This window comes from Eupeodes corollae, chromosome 3 (assembly GCF_945859685.1).
Source record: "Eupeodes corollae chromosome 3, idEupCoro1.1, whole genome shotgun sequence".
NCBI classification, from domain to species: Eukaryota; Metazoa; Arthropoda; class Insecta; order Diptera; family Syrphidae; genus Eupeodes; species Eupeodes corollae.
The window spans coordinates 50,330,114-50,347,501 of record NC_079149.1 but is presented as its reverse complement, the minus strand read 5'-3'; the positions used below and the strand labels follow the sequence as shown (position 1 = coordinate 50,347,501).

Genomic DNA, 17,388 nt, shown 5'->3' with positions numbered 1-17,388 from the left:
TTGTTTTTAGAATAACAAAATTTCATTCACTTCATAAGTCACTTTCTTCAGAATAAGGAAAAAAAGGTCGTTTTTTTTAATGTTTTGAAAAGTTCTTTTCTTAGAATTTTGGTAACATGTAACGGATAACAGAAAAAGATGTATTAAGTTCTATCAAGCCCTCTCTAAATTTGTACATTCTTCAAAAATTGGATTCCTTATCAAAACAGAATATTTTCAAGCTAGTATACTTCTATGCAACTTTGCAAGAAGATGCTTGTATCGAGAAATACTTCGCAAATCCCTTGATTTTTCTTCTTTCACCGCACTGCACGAATGTTTTTTTTTCTTAGATGACATACACTTTCAACTTCACACGTTTTGGATTTCCACGAAATTACTTAAAATCAAAAAACTTCATAATTCTCTTGATATACCTTCTTTCACCGCACTTCACGAATGCATGTTTTTTTCAAACACGTCAATTCTCAACCTTACAAGTTGTCATGGTCACATTCTCTTATCGAAAATTCCTATTTACAAATAAACCGTCTTCAGAATTCACTGGTTTTCAAACAACTTCATTCATTCATCTCACTTTTAACGACAAGTCTATTGACTGAAGTTCATCAAACGTTTTACATCTTTCATTCAAAAACCTATAAACTAACCTAAATAAACATTTTTCGTCTTTCTACATAAACTATTATGTACTTTAATACACGACGACGACGAACATATGTACCTACTCAAAGTGAACTTGTTTATTGGTCCATCTCACCTCAATCAAGTACACAAAAAGCCAAGAGCACTCCTTCTATAGATTCTAGATTCGACATCAATAATAAACAAAACTGAGAACTAATCAACGTTAATTAACGAACCGAACCAAAAAGAGAAAAAAAAAATAAACTTAAATTAAATGGGAAGTATCTCGTAAATGAAAAATATCCCGTGTCGCTTTCAATCATCAAACGGCGCCTACTTCTCCTTTTTTTTCTAGCTCTATCTCCCTCTTACTTAAGATAGAAACACAACAATAATATATATATATGTATGTAGATGATGATGAAAATAAAAAAATTCAACTACACAAACGAGACACTGCACCTCAGAACGGCAATTTATCTAAACAAACATGAAAAACCCGCACTAACTGATCCAGAAACTTATTCAGGAGCCCCCAAACAGCATAAAACAACTGCAAAGTGCATTCGAAAATGAAATTTTAATTGGGGATCCTTCATGTCGCCATTCTCGACATCCATGGATGCATGACATTCAAGTGTAGGTGAATTTTACCTGTATAGATTGTAAACAACAAAAAAAATTTATACAGAGTTTAATATCCCATATGGGATATTCAAAAAATAAAAAAACAGCAACAGGAGAATTTTAAAGGTGAGATATGAAAAATGTTCAAGTAAAAGGTTGTTTATTTGAAAAGACAGCTACAATTTTTCAGTTATTTTGCGGGATATTCGTAAAATATATCAAGTGGGATATTCACAAAAACAGTATATTAAACACATGACTATTTTATAGAAAAGCTATTAAAAATGTTTGGGTGAAATACTTAATATTTTAAAAGAAAACACAAATTTTGTTCTTAATTTGTGGGATATTCGTAAAATATCTTCAGTAGAATATTCACAAATACAGCATATTAACAGTATGGATGAAAGATTCAAAATGTTGCAGGACAACACCAATTTTTCACTCAATTTGTGTGATATTCGTAAAATTTCTCACATTGAATATTCACAAAAAAAGCAAATAAGTCGACTTTAAAGGAACACCCATGGACTTTTTGTAATAAGTTTGAAAAACATCGACAAAATTTGTAATTTTATTTGTGGGATATTCGTAAGACTTACGATTGGTAACGAAACTAGGTATATAATGACCTAAATCTTAACATATTATTTTGTTCTAATCATAAAATGATACACAGTTTGATATTAGTTTAGGGTTAAGCTATGGAAATATTCATAAATGGGATATTCGAAATAAAAAGTGAACAAAGAGATTTAGACCATCGAAATTTTATATGGCCTTTCATGAACCATTTCGCTATGCTTGATTTATATAAGCAATTATTTTTTTAATATTTTAAGACACAAGCTTCATTGGTGGGATATTCATAAAATACCATTTCAGGGGTCTTTTATTGATTGACTATAGTTCTTTTGAGAAATTAAACATTTTATTATAAGCCCTTTCTCTAGTGCTTGAGATACTCAATCTCAAAAAAAAAAAAAAATATATTTCTTGTAATTCACTGGCTTGTAGTACCCTTGGCGTGATGGTCAGTGTGTAGGACTGTCATGTCAGTGGTATCGGGTTAAATACTTGCCTTCGCAGTACCCTTTTTTCACGGGTACTGCCTCTTGCGAGAAATTGACAAATTCTATAAGAGTAATTGTTGTCATAAAAACTGTAGGTCTCCTCCATACTTGAAATGACACAGAAATGGTTGAGGGGTCTAACTATTCCCTAGTTCTCTACCGACTGTTCCGCAACCTTTTTTATTTTAAATTTACTGGCTCAACGAACTTGTGTGGTATTTCGAATAAAGTGATTTGCCAGGGAACAAACTTTTATAGAACATCCCACAAAGCAGTTATTAACAATTTTTGCCACCTTAACAGACACAAAAATATTATGACTTATGTTAATATTATAATTTTCTTCGAATATCCCACAAATGACATAGGAAAACGTAATCTATATAAATATATATATAATCGATAATAAATTATGTAACAGTAGTTGTATTGCTAACAAATGGTCGTTTCCGATCTTTTAATACATGGTACAATTCGCGAATATCCCACTTCACTAACACATGGGATTTTCAAAGTATTTTCTCAAGACATCTTTCATCAGTGAAAAGGAATTTTTAATTTGTGAATTGTCAACTTTACGATTAATAAAACAAGATCAAAAGGACTTAATTTCAAACGAATATCCCACTTTAGGGGTTATTAGACCTTGAAGATACTATCCTCATTATTTTCAAATTGATTCTGATAAAGAAGATAAGGAAATTTCTTATCTATACCTCAAAAATGGTGTAATTCACCTTTGCAGTGACTGTTTAAGAAAAAGTTTTGTTTTTTAGTGGGCTTGTTGTTGAATCGAATATCGTCGTCGTTGTTCGTCGTCTCGCTGTGTGTGGGAGACTGGTTCCGGCTGTGTACACACTTTTTACCAATTTTCGCTCAAAACCAAACAAAATGCAAAGTGCTCTACCAGGTCGAGTGTAAATAGACGAAGGAGTTTATACTCCAGTTTCTGTTGTTCTTGTTGTTTTATTTAGTTTTGTTCGTTTTTCTGTTTTGTTTCAATTTGCATCTTTCTCCTCTTGTGCCTATCTATCTGTCAAGTCTGTCCAGTGAGTGATGGGAAACAGGCGCGCACATATGGTGCACAGGAAACCATCACCATGACATTTGATTTCTCACAACATCCCATAGCCAGGGCAGCGCCTTCATATGCCAGAACCAGCAGCTCCAGTGCCAATGCCATCTCGTCGTTCATCTTCGTTGTCGTCGTCATCGTCATCGTTGTCCTCGTCGTCGTCATCGTCAGAATCATCAGCCGTTTTGTATGCCACATCGAACAAATCGAATTCGGTGAGAAAAGTAATTAAATCATCTCCTGGAATGCTGCAAGATAGATACTTTCAATTTGTGCTTCGTGCCTTAAAATGAATGCTCCTTCCACATCGTTGCCATTTTAAGTATCTCAGGAGATGCAACATCAATTCAATTATAGTTCCTAAGCGCACTCATGAGGATGCGATGCGCCTACTGCCACCTGCCATCCGCCATCTGCCGCCTTCTGCCACAGACCACCATCTCATGATGCTGAGAATGTAGAATGCTCGCGATTATCAAGATATTTGACAATTCGAGGCTGTGACGATGGTGGCTCTAGCTAGACGAATACGATGATGACTACTACGAGCAATCTCTATCCTTCCTACGACAACGAGACGTCAACGGAACGTATATAGAATGGAAACTTTCAAAGACAACCTATGAAGCAGAACGATGAGGCGAGATCCGGAACATGATACTGGAGTTTTACAAGTCTGCTAATACAGGCTTTGGTGTTATGGGGATTTTATGCAGATTAAGCGACTACGGCAGCGTCGAGGATGCCGCGCGACAATTCTTCGAAATTCATTTCGTTCGTTCTTTTCATGTAGGTATAGGACTTTCTATTTGCGGATTTCTATCAAAACCTAAAGCCATAACATCGGAGGAGCAACTATGAGCATATAGAGAGGCACAAGGCGGCGGCGCGGGCGTAGAGAGATTCTTTGGTGATAGTAATTGGAATTAATTCGAATGGAATTATGGTATCGGTAGATCGGCTTTTATATAGAAGAAGAAGACAAAACTTGGTGTGCTGCATTTTGCTGTTGAAATTATCAAAATCGTGCGGTTGAGTATTTGTGAAGCAAAGTTGGGCTACAAAATTAAGAGTAAATTAGGTTGAGGATATAGGTACCTACGTATATAAGAGAGATAAGGTTAAGTTGAAACAAATTTAATTAAATTGGTGCAAGAGCGATAATTGAGGTGAGTTGACATTTTTATTTCTCGAAGGCAACCTTATTAAAATGTGGGTGCAATGCAAAAAACAAACTAATTTATTGGTTAACCATGAATTGGCAATTTGAAAAGGTTTTTATTATTGCCAGCAACGTTTTTTATTGATAAAATTTGTATTTTAAACTTGTACAAGGGCAGTTGCAAATTAAATTCATATTTTACAGAACAAATTACGATAAATGTATCCCATTGCTTTTCAAATTAAAGTGAGCGTTTATTAATTGATTTTATGTAGATTGTGTAAAGGGTTTTCCAAAAAGAGGTTTTGCTTTAAAAAGTCCGCTTTTTACGCAGCTGCCATTTTTGAAGCTGTCATCCTTTGATATTTGACAAGTAAAATCTAAGCCATTGCTAAAAATGTATGATACACGATTCAACAACGCAATTAAAATTATTACAATTCATCGCACAAAAATGATGGTAAAGAACTTTTTATAAAGTGGTGGAAACATTTGAGAATTTCGGACACGTTAGTATGAAGAATCAAGACGGCTTTGGGATTTCAAATTTTAGTTAACACAAGAATTAAAGCCGGTCGTTCACCAGCAACATTGTGGTTTCACGGATCTCCTTCGAAAAATTTCCTGATGAGGTCCATTTTCACCTCAACTACGTAAATAAGCAAAGCTGCTAACTTGGAAAGTTTTCGTTTGGCCGGGCACATTGCAGGGGATAGTTGCTAGCCTTCTTATGCCAAGACACAGTGTGAACATTATAAAAGGGAGAGAGGATTTGAAAGGATGCATCGATTCACAGTGATTGGGACTGACAGAGTAAGGCATTCCACATTCGCGTATTACGGCTTAGCAACGAATCTTTGTAATTTACAGTACAACTGAAGTTGGCCCCGAGGATGTACTGCATTTCTGTAGAAGCAAGTATTACGATTGAATTGGAGGTAGGATTGCACTGGCTATTTCTTAAAAGAATCCGGTAAAAAATGGGTAAGAAAGGGTTTTACGACGAAATCTTTTAGCTTTAACGATGATATGATCATCAATTTGTAACAAAAGCTTCCAGATCGTGTGAGGTAATCCCAGCTGGCCATCCAGATCTTCTGATTTAACAGGTTTGAATTTTTGTGGTAACGTGAAACATAAGGCCTCTGCAATCGATTCCAGACCTTAATAATGTACATACTCGAGCACATAGAGCAGCAATTATACGATCTGATGGTCATGGAAGATTTCAAGAAAAAATATGGTGTGAAGCAGCCTTGACTGCCATTTGTTTTCAATTGTTAATAGTGTATGTTCCTCGTTGCATATCGTGTTTTTGGAAATTTTGTATTCCTGTGAAAGTACGTTCGATGCCATTATGTATGGAGCTCGATTTCTTTTACATGGCTACCTTGGGCACGCTTCCAGAAGTATAGAAGCTGAGTCCAATATTCAAACAGTTTTCAAGCATAAATCGATTTGTTTTCACGTTCTATATTCGTAGGAAGTTTATCAATCTTAGCTGGCTTGTTGGCAAGACCATAGACGTGATGTAGCCACACACGTTCTCCAAGCTTGGTTTCCAATAAATTGATTGTGACATTCGCTGCGTGTCTCGTGGCGCTGTCCTCTTGGAACTACATGTCCTCCAAGTCTATATCGTCTAATTGGAGTCAAAAATATTCGGTTATCATTGAACGGTAGCGATCTCCATTCACAGTAACGTGCCGGTCTTGACCATCAAGGAAAAAGTACGGCCCATTACGCCACCGGCCCATAAACAACATCAAACCGTAATTTTTTAGGGATGCAATGATGTTTATTGACGAAGCCATTCAACCAGAAATGAGCTTCATCGCTGAAGATAACAATCATTGTTAAGTTGTTGAATAGCCCGATTCATGAACATAGGACGCTTCTGGTGGTCGACTAGCTTCAGTTCTTGCGTCAATTTAGTCTTGTAGGGATGTGAGCCAAGATTTTTTCGCAAAATTCGCCACAACGACGTCACAGATGCCCAACGCTTAAGAAGGACGTGTGAGAGACTCATTTGGGCTGTCTGCAACTGAAGCCTTAGCGACAGCAATATTCTCGACACTTTAGGCACTTCTTTGTCTTACTGGCACGGGAAAATTTTGTACTGTGCCTGTGGATTCAAATTTGTCCACTAGACGCTCAATTGATGATCTGATAGGACGATTATGGGGACCATAAATTGGTCATAGCGCTCTTAACGTTGAGGCCACTGACTCCGAATATCGGTAATAAATTTTAATGACTTCGACTCGTTGTTGGCTCGTATATCTTTCAATTATGAAATGGCAAACCTTACAGAAGAGAAATGTCAAAAGAGCTGCAAGAAATATGGTGGAATTTGCTGTCCCTGTAGCTCTACTTTTGTAGCCTGTTGAAAATCCCTGTTATCCATTGATTTCTTTTTAAAAATACTGTTTCATTCAAATCAAATTGAAAATCCTGTATTATGAATTTATTAAGACCGGGTTCCGACTATTTTCGGTTTTTAGAGATATGATAACGAGTTTTTGACAATACTTTGAGCGAAAAACATCTTTCAGTTTTAAAATTCAAAAAGAAACCCTTTTATGGAATACCCTGAGTTTATGTTATTATATTTCAGATATTTTTATACAAAAAATATGTCCATTCATTAAAATAAAATTTAAAACTAAACATTAAAAGCATCTTTTTCTATTTTCCTTTTCAGTCAAACCATACTTCAAAAAAGAACCCCAGGATAGCACAATGCTATCTGGACAAACAGTTCGTTTTCAATGTCTTGTTGGAGGTGATCCACAACCAAAGATTCTTTGGAAAAAAGATGACGGCAACATCCCCACAGCAAGGTAAACTATTTTTAAAAGAAAACAAAATATATACATATATTTCGTCATGCCATTCAAAAACCATAAATTAAAAACGTGTTTTTTTGTTCTGTTCGTTTTTGATGCTAACTTAACTTCCTATTCACATCCATCTCATCCGCCAAACCAACCAACAACAGAGCCCGTATCCTGCAGGAGGACCTTAGTCTAGAAATAACAAATTTAACAATTGGCGACGAGGGTATTTACATCTGTGAAGCACAAAATAGCGTCGGACAAATCAGTGCACGAGCCGAACTCATTGTTCATGGTAGGTGATATTTTTTTCAAAACTTTTTTCGTTGGCAAAAATCTCAAAACCATAAGAAAAACATAATACCTTAAAAAAAAAAAACAGAAAAAAATGAAAATTTACAAATGTATATTTTTCTAGCTGCACCAAAGTTCGTGTTAAAACCACAGGACAAGAAAATCGGTTTGAATGGTGTGGCACGTTTTCAGTGTGTCGCCGATGGTAATCCACCGCCATCCGTTTTCTGGACAAAGGAAGGCTCATCCATGCTAATGTTCCCAAACAATTCCTATGGCCACTTGCATGTCTCCAATGAGGGTACATTGCAAATAAATGGCGTACAAAAGGACGATGCCGGCTATTATGTGTGCTCGGCATTTAGTGTTGTCGATTCCACGACAATTCGTGCGTTCTTACAGGTAACAACTAAAGAATATATTATATATAGAAAATATTATATATTTACATAGGTTTTGTGTAAAAGTGTGCTTTTTATACACTCAGAGAAAATTCTTATCAATGTTTCTATCCATTAAGTTTAAAAATCAAATAAATGTTAAAAAGCTTAAACGTCTTAAACATTGACAATCTTGAATCACAGCGCCAAAGGCGAATTCTAATGAAATAAGATTGATTTCTGTCACTGTCTAGCTCCGTTTTTAAATGTTTGGAAAGTCAAAAATGTTATAAAATCCTTATTAATAAACACGAATTAAACATTAATTATTATTTTTAAATAATAAGCGAATGCTAAATGTTTTAACACAAAATTCACTTATATTTTCGTCTAGCTCAGTTTTGAAATATGTGCCAAAAAAAACCCTTGGAATGGTGGTTTTTGCGTAAGACTGCCATGGCAGAAACTTTTGGTTTAATAAATGACTATGAATATGCCACATAATCTTTAATCGAAGTTTCAAATAAGAATTATAATAAAATACAATTGACTTGATTTTGGTCCAGCTCCAATTTTTAAATGTGTGGTTAAAATGTAATACATAAGAAGGCTTAAAATTGTCTAGCTCGGTTTTTCCTTAAATATATTTTAAAGAGTTTTGTCGAAACACTTAGGTACGAGTCCCGCCTCCCGTGATTATTAGAAGAGAAAAGTTTGAAACTTGCTAGAAATTCTACTACCTACAGATAACACCGGAACCCCCAATTGCGACTCAGTTACAGAAACTGAAATAAACAACCCCATCCCTATCAAAGCAGGAGATATAACTTTCCACTTAGTATCTACTAAGAGCATACCTTCCAGCTCATCTATTAGGTGTACTAAGATCAGTAAACCAAACGAATATCACGTTCTTCGATTCTATTTGCAACAAAAATACACGGCTCGCAGAGACTTTAGTCAAAGAATTTACACAAAGTCAAAAACAAGGTGTTTCTTTGAAAACCAAGTCAAAAAACTTAACAGGCTTGCGCTCTTCTGCCAAAACTAGGGGGACTTCGTAGAAACTGCTTACATTTTTCTTAACTCCCAATCATTTCCACACGACATATTCGTTTTGACAGAAACTTGGCTTAAGTCAAGCTTTTCCGACATAGAACTTTTCAGTCAAGAGTTCAAGTTTACAGAAACGATCCGCATGTTGGTAATACAAAGAATTTAGGTGGAGGTGTTCTCATAGCGGTAAAAAATACATATTTCTTGGCATTAGGTAGGTAGAAATGGCGATCTCAAGGCAACCTAGCCTGAGATCCAATTAACGCTGTAGTGCGCCGTTTTGATACCAAAAACTCGTTTGACCTTTGATTGAAAGGGATAGATTGATAGAGAAGCTTAACAGCGATCATATTAGAGCCATTTTGTCGCATTGAGAAAAAAGATTAGGTCTCTAATCTTTGTCTCAGAGAGCTCATCAAGTTCTTGAAAAAATGCTTTTCCAAAGCTAGTACCCGTAGCATGATGGTAAGTGCGTTGGACTGTCATGCAAGGGGTCTTGGGTTCAATCCCTGCCTGTGCCACCTTAATTTAAAAAAATTAATTTTCGCGGGTACTGCCTCTTGCGAGGAATTGACAAATCCTTTAAGAGTAATTCTTGTCATGAAAAAGTGCTTTCTCAAACTAGTCGTTCGGATTCGGCCTTAAATTGTAGGTCCCTTCCATTCCTGACAACAGTACTCGCACACAGGAATGGCTGAGAGTTGTAAGTCATTAGGCCCTGGTTCACGACGGACTGTTGCGCCACCCCATTTTTTTTTTGAGGAAATGGATTATCGTTTCGCTTTCTCTTTGGTCACTACAGCTACGGCAAAAGGTGTTGTAAGAGATACCCAACTTCTCTGCATGGAATATAGATATAGGCCAATGTCCGGTACAAACCGCAATAATCCTGGCTATGTCTTGCCTTGGCCTGCATAGAAGATCGTGTGTACGGGTTCTATTATAGGTGCGGGCCATATCTTCCTAGATATAATGCAGTTAGGTAAATTGCTCCACCTTCGGTTTGATTCAGTTTGGTAGATAGAAAAGATTTTACCCTTCGTAGCACCAAGAGAAGTGTTAACCATTGTGAGCTATGAAGGGCCGATCCTTGCCTGGCTAGCTCGTCAGCCCGTTCATTTCCCACGATACCACTATGGCCCGGAACCCAGATCAGGGTGACACCGAGGTTAATATTCAGGTTCGCAAACTCATCGCGACATTGCTGGACCAATTTAGATGAGGTTATGGCCGAGTTAATGGCTTTGTCAGCTGGCTGTCTGGCTGTAAAGATAGCTACATTTCGGTTTTGGTTTGGGTTTTGTTTACATGCTTCCCTTATTGCCAGCAGTTCAGCCTGAAAAACGCTAGCAAAGTCAGGAAGCCTAAAGGATTTGGCTACATTTAGGGACTCAGAAAATATCCCCGAACCAAATCCGCACTCCATCTTTGAGCCGTCAGTAAAGATGGTTGTGTCGAAACCTATCGACACGATGTCATCCTCCCAATTTCTCTGGATGGGAAAATAACCTTAAAACCCTTACTAAGGCTCAAAGTAGGAGTGCAGTAGTCAGCGTCTACCGAGATAATATCTGAGGGAATTAATTTCGTAGTGTTGCTTTGACCATAAGGTTTTGACAACCAGCTATTGATTCCTTCAGCCTAAGACATGGAAAACTTTTCTCAAAACTCTGTCTTCAATCAACTTCTCGTTTTATGTTGAACTTTTTAACGAATTTAAGTCTCTTTCAAATTTTGTATATGGTATTTATGATATGGGCACCTCTTTGGAAGAGAATCCTAAACAAATTTCGAAACTTGTAAAGTTTAAGAAAATATCAGATGGCTTTCCAAAACTATTGATATCTGTAACGCTTTCACAAGAAATTTCCTTGAATCCTGTAGAAGTTGTGGTACAGAATACGATCCTTGATCTTTTATCTGCGTTGAATGATGACTGCTCAGCGGGTCTCGGTAATATTCCCCCGATAGTATTAAAAAAGTGAAGTAATGCTTTAGTTGAACCCCTTACGTTCTTATTCAAACTTTCTCTAAAAACAGGCAAATTTCCCAGCATATGGAAGAAGTCATTTCTAACACCAATTTTCAAGAAAGGTAACAAGTCGGATATAAGCAACTACAGGCCCATTGCAAAGCTTTCTTGCATTCCTAAAGTATTTGAACAAGTTGTTTGTGAAACTGTAGTATTTTTTAGTAAAATCTCATTTGCGAACAGCAACATGGTTTTGTGAGAAAAATATCAACCGTTACAAATTTTCTCACATTCTCAAATATACATATGTTCAAACGCTTTAGAACAAGGTTATGAAGTTGACTGTGTATACATATACACTGACTTTTCTAAAGCTTTTGACCAACTTAGCCATGGCATTATTTTATTTAAACTTAAAGATCTTGGTTTTCCACCATTTTTCTTAGCTTGAATCAAATCATATCTTGAAAACATATCCTTTGAGGTTAAATTTAGAAATTGTCATTCTGAACCTTTTGTTGCTCAATCTGGTGTTTCTAGGGAAACCATCCTTTTCTATTCATCCTGTCTATTAAAGACGTATCGTCATGTCTACGCTCAAGTGAAGTTCTTACCCTCAACCCTTTAAAATGTCAGACGATAACTTTTACTAAAAAACGAATCGATAGTGTATTTGAGCGTTATAATTTTTATTTATAAACACGAATTAAACAAAAATTATTTTTAACTAAAGTATAAAATGAGGATTTTTAATAAAGGTTTAATTTTCTCTGAGTGTAAATAGGTACAAGTTGTAGTTTTTTGGAATAAATAAATTCATTTCTCCGATGAATGTGTGTTTTTGCCTGCAATGACATGGAAATGAATTCATTTATACACCAAGACTCGACATTGAGACCAAGACCGAGACCGACACTGATGCCGAAACCTAACCGGACCGGGATACCTTACCTATGTACAATGCAATTCAATGGAGAGATCACTGCACGGGCCGTCTCTCTATGAATGGGAAATAGGATATCCTTCGTCAACGGAGTTGTCTCGGCTCGGTCTCATAGGTCTATTTTATGTACCTACTCGGAAGAACTCATAGTAAAGTGGATATAGACATCCCATAGAGTTTTCACGGGATATATGAAAATTCATTTATGCTAATGAACGAATAAAATTTCCATACAACCCAGGTGACGTCCGTAGATGATACTCCACCGCCCATTATTCAAATAGGCCCGTCCAACCAAACACTGCCCAAGGGTAGTGTTGCTATGTTGCCATGCCGAGCGACAGGAACTCCAATGCCACGAGTCAAGTGGTACAAAGATGGTGTACCATTACAGAGTGGACATCGTTTCATGATTGTCCAGGGTGGATCGCTAAGGATTGATGGTGAGCTTTTTTCCTTTTTACATTTTCGTTGGTGTTTTTCTTGGTATATTTTTTTTGCATGTACAAGTCTCCTGTGGGGAACATCCTTTTGCGATGTCCTTTGTAATTGATACTATGTCAATTAAATCTCCATACAAGTGTTAACGATTTACATTTTCGTACCTTTGTTTTTTTTTGTTTGTTTATTTCCAGACCTCCAACAAACAGATACAGGCTTGTATACATGTACCGCTTCGTCCGAGAGTGGGGAGACATCGTGGTCGGCTACTTTAACGGTGAGTTTCTCTTTTTAAAATTTTTGAAATTACATAGAGAAAATCCTATTAAAGTGTTGACAGTTGGCCGAAGGTTGGTTTGGCAAAAATCAAGTGGTATATCGTCCTTAGGTCGGGATATGCGAAAAGGTTGGGTTTCGTGTTTTATGTCGAAGGTGTCAGAGGTAAGGCTTAGGTACGTGTTAAGCTCTCGTTACTTTATTAATTACAAAGTAGGAAAATACCAACAATCCCTTGCGTGCTTTGCCACTTCAACCAAACCAAACCAAGCCAAGCCAAATCACCTCATAAACCTATCCTTGAAAAATGGTTTTTATTTGTTTTTTTGAAGTATAGATATTCTTTTTTTTTCGGTCAAAAGTCAACAACAACGTTTCGTTTATTAAAAATACCACATTTTATAAAGAAAGACAAAAAAAAACAAATTAAAATGGAAAATTCGCATGCCATCAGTCTAGTCAGACGTCAGAGAGAAAGTTGGAAGTGCTTTTTGAATATTCACAATAACCAAGGGATTCAAAATTTATTGTTTCATCCTTATTCGCTCGCATATAGTATACGAACGACTATGGGGGTTGGGGGCACTTTAATGACCATGTTAAGGGCTTAATAAACACTTCAAGGCACCCAGGATAGTAGCATGATGATATTTCATTTGGCTTGTTATTGTCTTTGTAAGTGTACCTGTACTGTGTACACATATTTCTGTGCCATTGTCAGTTTTGCTCGTTGTTTTTTGAAATATAATAAAATAAAATGAGAGTTGTTTCAAAAGTGAAAATTTACTTTACGAGGGTTTACTTTATTTTTCTGCTGCTTTCCACTGTCACATAAATATATATGTAGGTACCTACATAAAGTTATATTTTATTTGTTGAAATAATGAAAAATACATTTTTTAAGAAAGGTATACGTAGGTACCATCCTGGATGCATATAAACGTAAATTTTTGTACAAAATTAAAGTACAAGTACTTACTGACGACAACGAATGAGAAATACAATTTTTGAAGTACTATTGATATTGTTTCGAAAATTCAAGGACAAGTAGCTCTCTTTTTTCTGATTAAATTTTCACTCGCGTGCTTTAAAAAGGAACACTTTTCCACTTGAACAAGAAAAGACTTCAAATTATTGAAAAGACAATATACAAATATATATATATATATTTATACCTAATATAATTACATTTTCGTTTTTTTGGAAGTTACTTTAAATAGCACCTTCAATTGATTTAAAATCCATCAAGATGATGGAAGAAGAGAATACTTCACTTGAGCTCATAGTTTTTGATCTATTTGGTTTTCCAGTAAGAGGTTTCATTTTGATAAGTTCGCTTTTTAAGTAGCTGTAACATTCGAAACTATCGTCTGTTGATAATTGAAAGTAAAAACTACGCCATTATTAACACTCTAACCAAAGGCCAACTAAGAAAACATGGACATTCTTAAAATTCGCTTCAAAAACGGTCAACATTTTCACTTTCAGTCACACTTCGTAAAACTATATCACTTCTGAGTGGATCGATCGACGTGAAATACATTCTCGTCCTGAAACAATAATAGCGGTGGAAAAGTTTTTTTTTATATCCATTGTCATTTTTGGAATAAGCAGTTCTAGAAACTACTTTACACCGCATTTTGGATAGACACTTCTATCAAAATTAACAAACTTCAAATGATTAAGAACTTTTTTTTTCAAGTATCCGTCGCTGGAGATTTCTTTTTCAGTTTTTCACTAAACCTAAACAACTTTTTCAAAATGGTTGCAATCAGGAAACAAGAGAGGCATTGGATTCCACAAACTCTCGTTTGGCCTTGGTAATGAAATCAGGCAAATACTGTCTGGGCTACCAACAAGCTTTGAAGAACCTTCTTAAAGACAAAGCTAAATTGTTCCTTATTGCAAGTAAATCTCCTGCTCTGAGGAAATCCGAGATTAAATACTACGCCATGTTGACAGAGAGTGAAGTCCAGCACAACAGCGGAACCAACATTGAATTGGACACAGCTTGCGGTAAATACTTCCGCGTGTGCACACTCTCCATCACAGATCCTGATGGTCCCGATATCATCCGCTCAGACAACAACTAAATTTTGAGTTGACTATCGTTTGTAATTAATTTTATTTAAAGAAAAAGCTGAATAAAAAAGTTTGAAAAGAACCGCATTTTTGTAAGAAAATCTTCCTTACTGTGTTATTTGTCGAAAAGATGATCACAATTGTCTTTAGAAAGTCTTTAGATCTAAAATCCTTTCTTTTTTTTGGGTCAAGTTAAAGATAAGATCTATATTAAGAGATCACAATCGATTTAAGATTAAAAATGGAATTTGTGGAGCCATGGAGGTCATACAACCGCAAATGTGCGAATTGGTCATGAAAAATAAAAATAATATGGTTCTGAAATTGTAGCATCGGCGGGAATTGGGCTTATATCTATTTTTCTTTGTTATGAAACAAACATCCATTGGTTTATCCTAAAAAATAATAATTTTTATCTTTATATTAAAAATAAACCCAACAAAAGGGTTTTCTAATCAAAACTTGACAAGTTTTTTTTTTTTTTTAATAAAACGCAAACTATTTCAGATATTTCAAAAACTATGTGAAGACTTGAAGAGCAATCAAATCAAAGCAAAAAAAAAGCCACCTGGTTGCAGCCCAATTTCCGATGATTTGTTCACACACTTCGACTGAAATGACCACGATTTCCCGTTCAGTGTTCGCTCTGAAATCTTCCTATATGGTCGACTTGTTGGCATAAACCAAGGGCTCATCGTTGCAGTTGCTCCAAAGTAAATAGTCTATAGGCAGTAAATCGCACGAATGATGCTACAAATTGATTGCCACATTTCTTGAGATTACACGTTCATCAAACTTAATCTTTAGTAAATCCATTGTAAGGTGTGCTGTGTGGCTTGTGTCACTCTCCTGTTGAAATCTTCAAATTCGGGCCAAAAATAATCGGTTATCATCGCGATAAAGCTGACCATTCAGAGTAACGTGAAGAATGTGGATGAAGTATTGATTCATGAAGTAAATATAGTTTAACACCCGATCAATGTCGTATAATTTGCCAATTGACGATCCCATTGATCCAAAAATGGTTGATTGGTTGGTTGATTTTGGGATGAAATTCATCACCTTGGCGCACCTTCTCCAGAGCTCAATCGGAGAACTTACGTAGTTTCAAATGATCCATCGGTTTCAATTCCTAAGTCAGTTTGGCCCTCTAGTGGGTGTAAAACAAAATACATACGCAAAATAATCCATAATGGACTCTGAGCTGTGCTCAATTCTTGAGAGCAATGAAAAAGTACTTAAATTGTAAGTGTACATCTACAGGGCTTTTTAATAAGGGCGGATAGGTTACGTGTGTAGATATCGTGGCGATTGCTGTGTGGCACGAAGCACTGACTGCGCCGGCCGTCCTGCTGAAACCACATGTCGTCCTAGCTTCATATGGTTTAATGTTGGCCATAAGAAATCAGATATCATCATTATGTAGCGCTTGCTGTTGACGGTGCCCGCCTCACTAATCGTTTTCAACAAATTACGGACCAATTACGCCGCCGGCCGGCCCACCATTATCACCCGGTGAATTTCGCGTGGGTTGGTGTCACCCTATATACGGCAATTTTGCTTGTTAACACAGCCATTCATTCAAAATTGCGCCTCGTCACCTAAGGTGATTTTTCGGCGTTGTCTATCTTGTCCCGACGAAAAAGCTAAAGGCCGAGTTCTTGTGTACGGCGAGGAATAGACTGTCTCGGGTTCTGATGTATACTTTCACAGATCGGAAAACAGCGCCGCGGTGGTCTCGGTCCTTCAACGTCTGAAATTTGGCTACCAAACGTTGAAAAGTCGACTATTAAGGGCCTCCACGTCTACCGTAAAATTATGTTTGTAAAAAAAAAGTTGTATCATTTGAACGTTCTGTTCGATCGTGTAACTTGGCATGATGATTTTGCATAAATAACTGAAACAAAATATTTCACAGATGTCACCAAAACAAAATGGCCGCCATCTATAAACTTATAAAGCCACCTAAAAATTGGAAATAACGCTCTTAAAGTAACGGTACCCGACTCCGAATCTCCAAATCCTGGTAGAAAATTTTTGAAAATATTGAGTTTACTGAATAAAATCCAATGACAATGCATACTTTTCGAAGCGTTCCAAATTACAATGTAGCTTATTTAAGAATATATGTATGTATGTATCTGCAAGGTGCCTTCATACGTTAAACTCAAGGCTTGAACAGTTACAAATATTTAGCATATTTTTTTTACTTACTTACTTAAGGTGGCGCTACAGTCCTGGGTGAACTAGGGTCTGACCAAACAAACTTCTACATCTATCTCGGTCCCTAACTAGATGTCTCCAGTTTTGCGCTCCAAGTTGGGTGAGGTCACTTTCCACTTGTGTGCGCCACCTGATCCGTGGGTGTGGATTCGAAGACTTTCCGGGCCGGAGAATTGGTTTTCATGCCTACAGCCTATACAGCTCGTCGTTCCACCTTCTCCTCTACTCCCTTTCGATGCATACGGGACCGTAGATCACACGAAGAACTTTTCTCTCGAACCGACCCAAGGTGCTTTCATCCGCTTTTGTCATGGTCCATG

At 36.5% G+C, this 17,388-nt stretch overlaps 1 protein-coding gene across 2 annotated transcripts in view; it reads left to right on the top strand.

The window, feature by feature from the left end:
* Positions 1-17,388, top strand: part of LOC129948809 (roundabout homolog 2) — a 396,541-nt gene that overhangs the window by 298,017 nt on the left and 81,136 nt on the right. For both annotated transcript variants that reach the window (XM_056059862.1, XM_056059861.1), the window contains exons 7-11: positions 7,269-7,407; positions 7,566-7,696; positions 7,820-8,097; positions 12,288-12,489; positions 12,682-12,764. In XM_056059862.1, the coding sequence (XP_055915837.1) occupies positions 7,269-7,407; positions 7,566-7,696; positions 7,820-8,097; positions 12,288-12,489; positions 12,682-12,764 (833 nt within the window). The remainder of the gene's footprint in view (positions 1-7,268; positions 7,408-7,565; positions 7,697-7,819; positions 8,098-12,287; positions 12,490-12,681; positions 12,765-17,388) is intronic.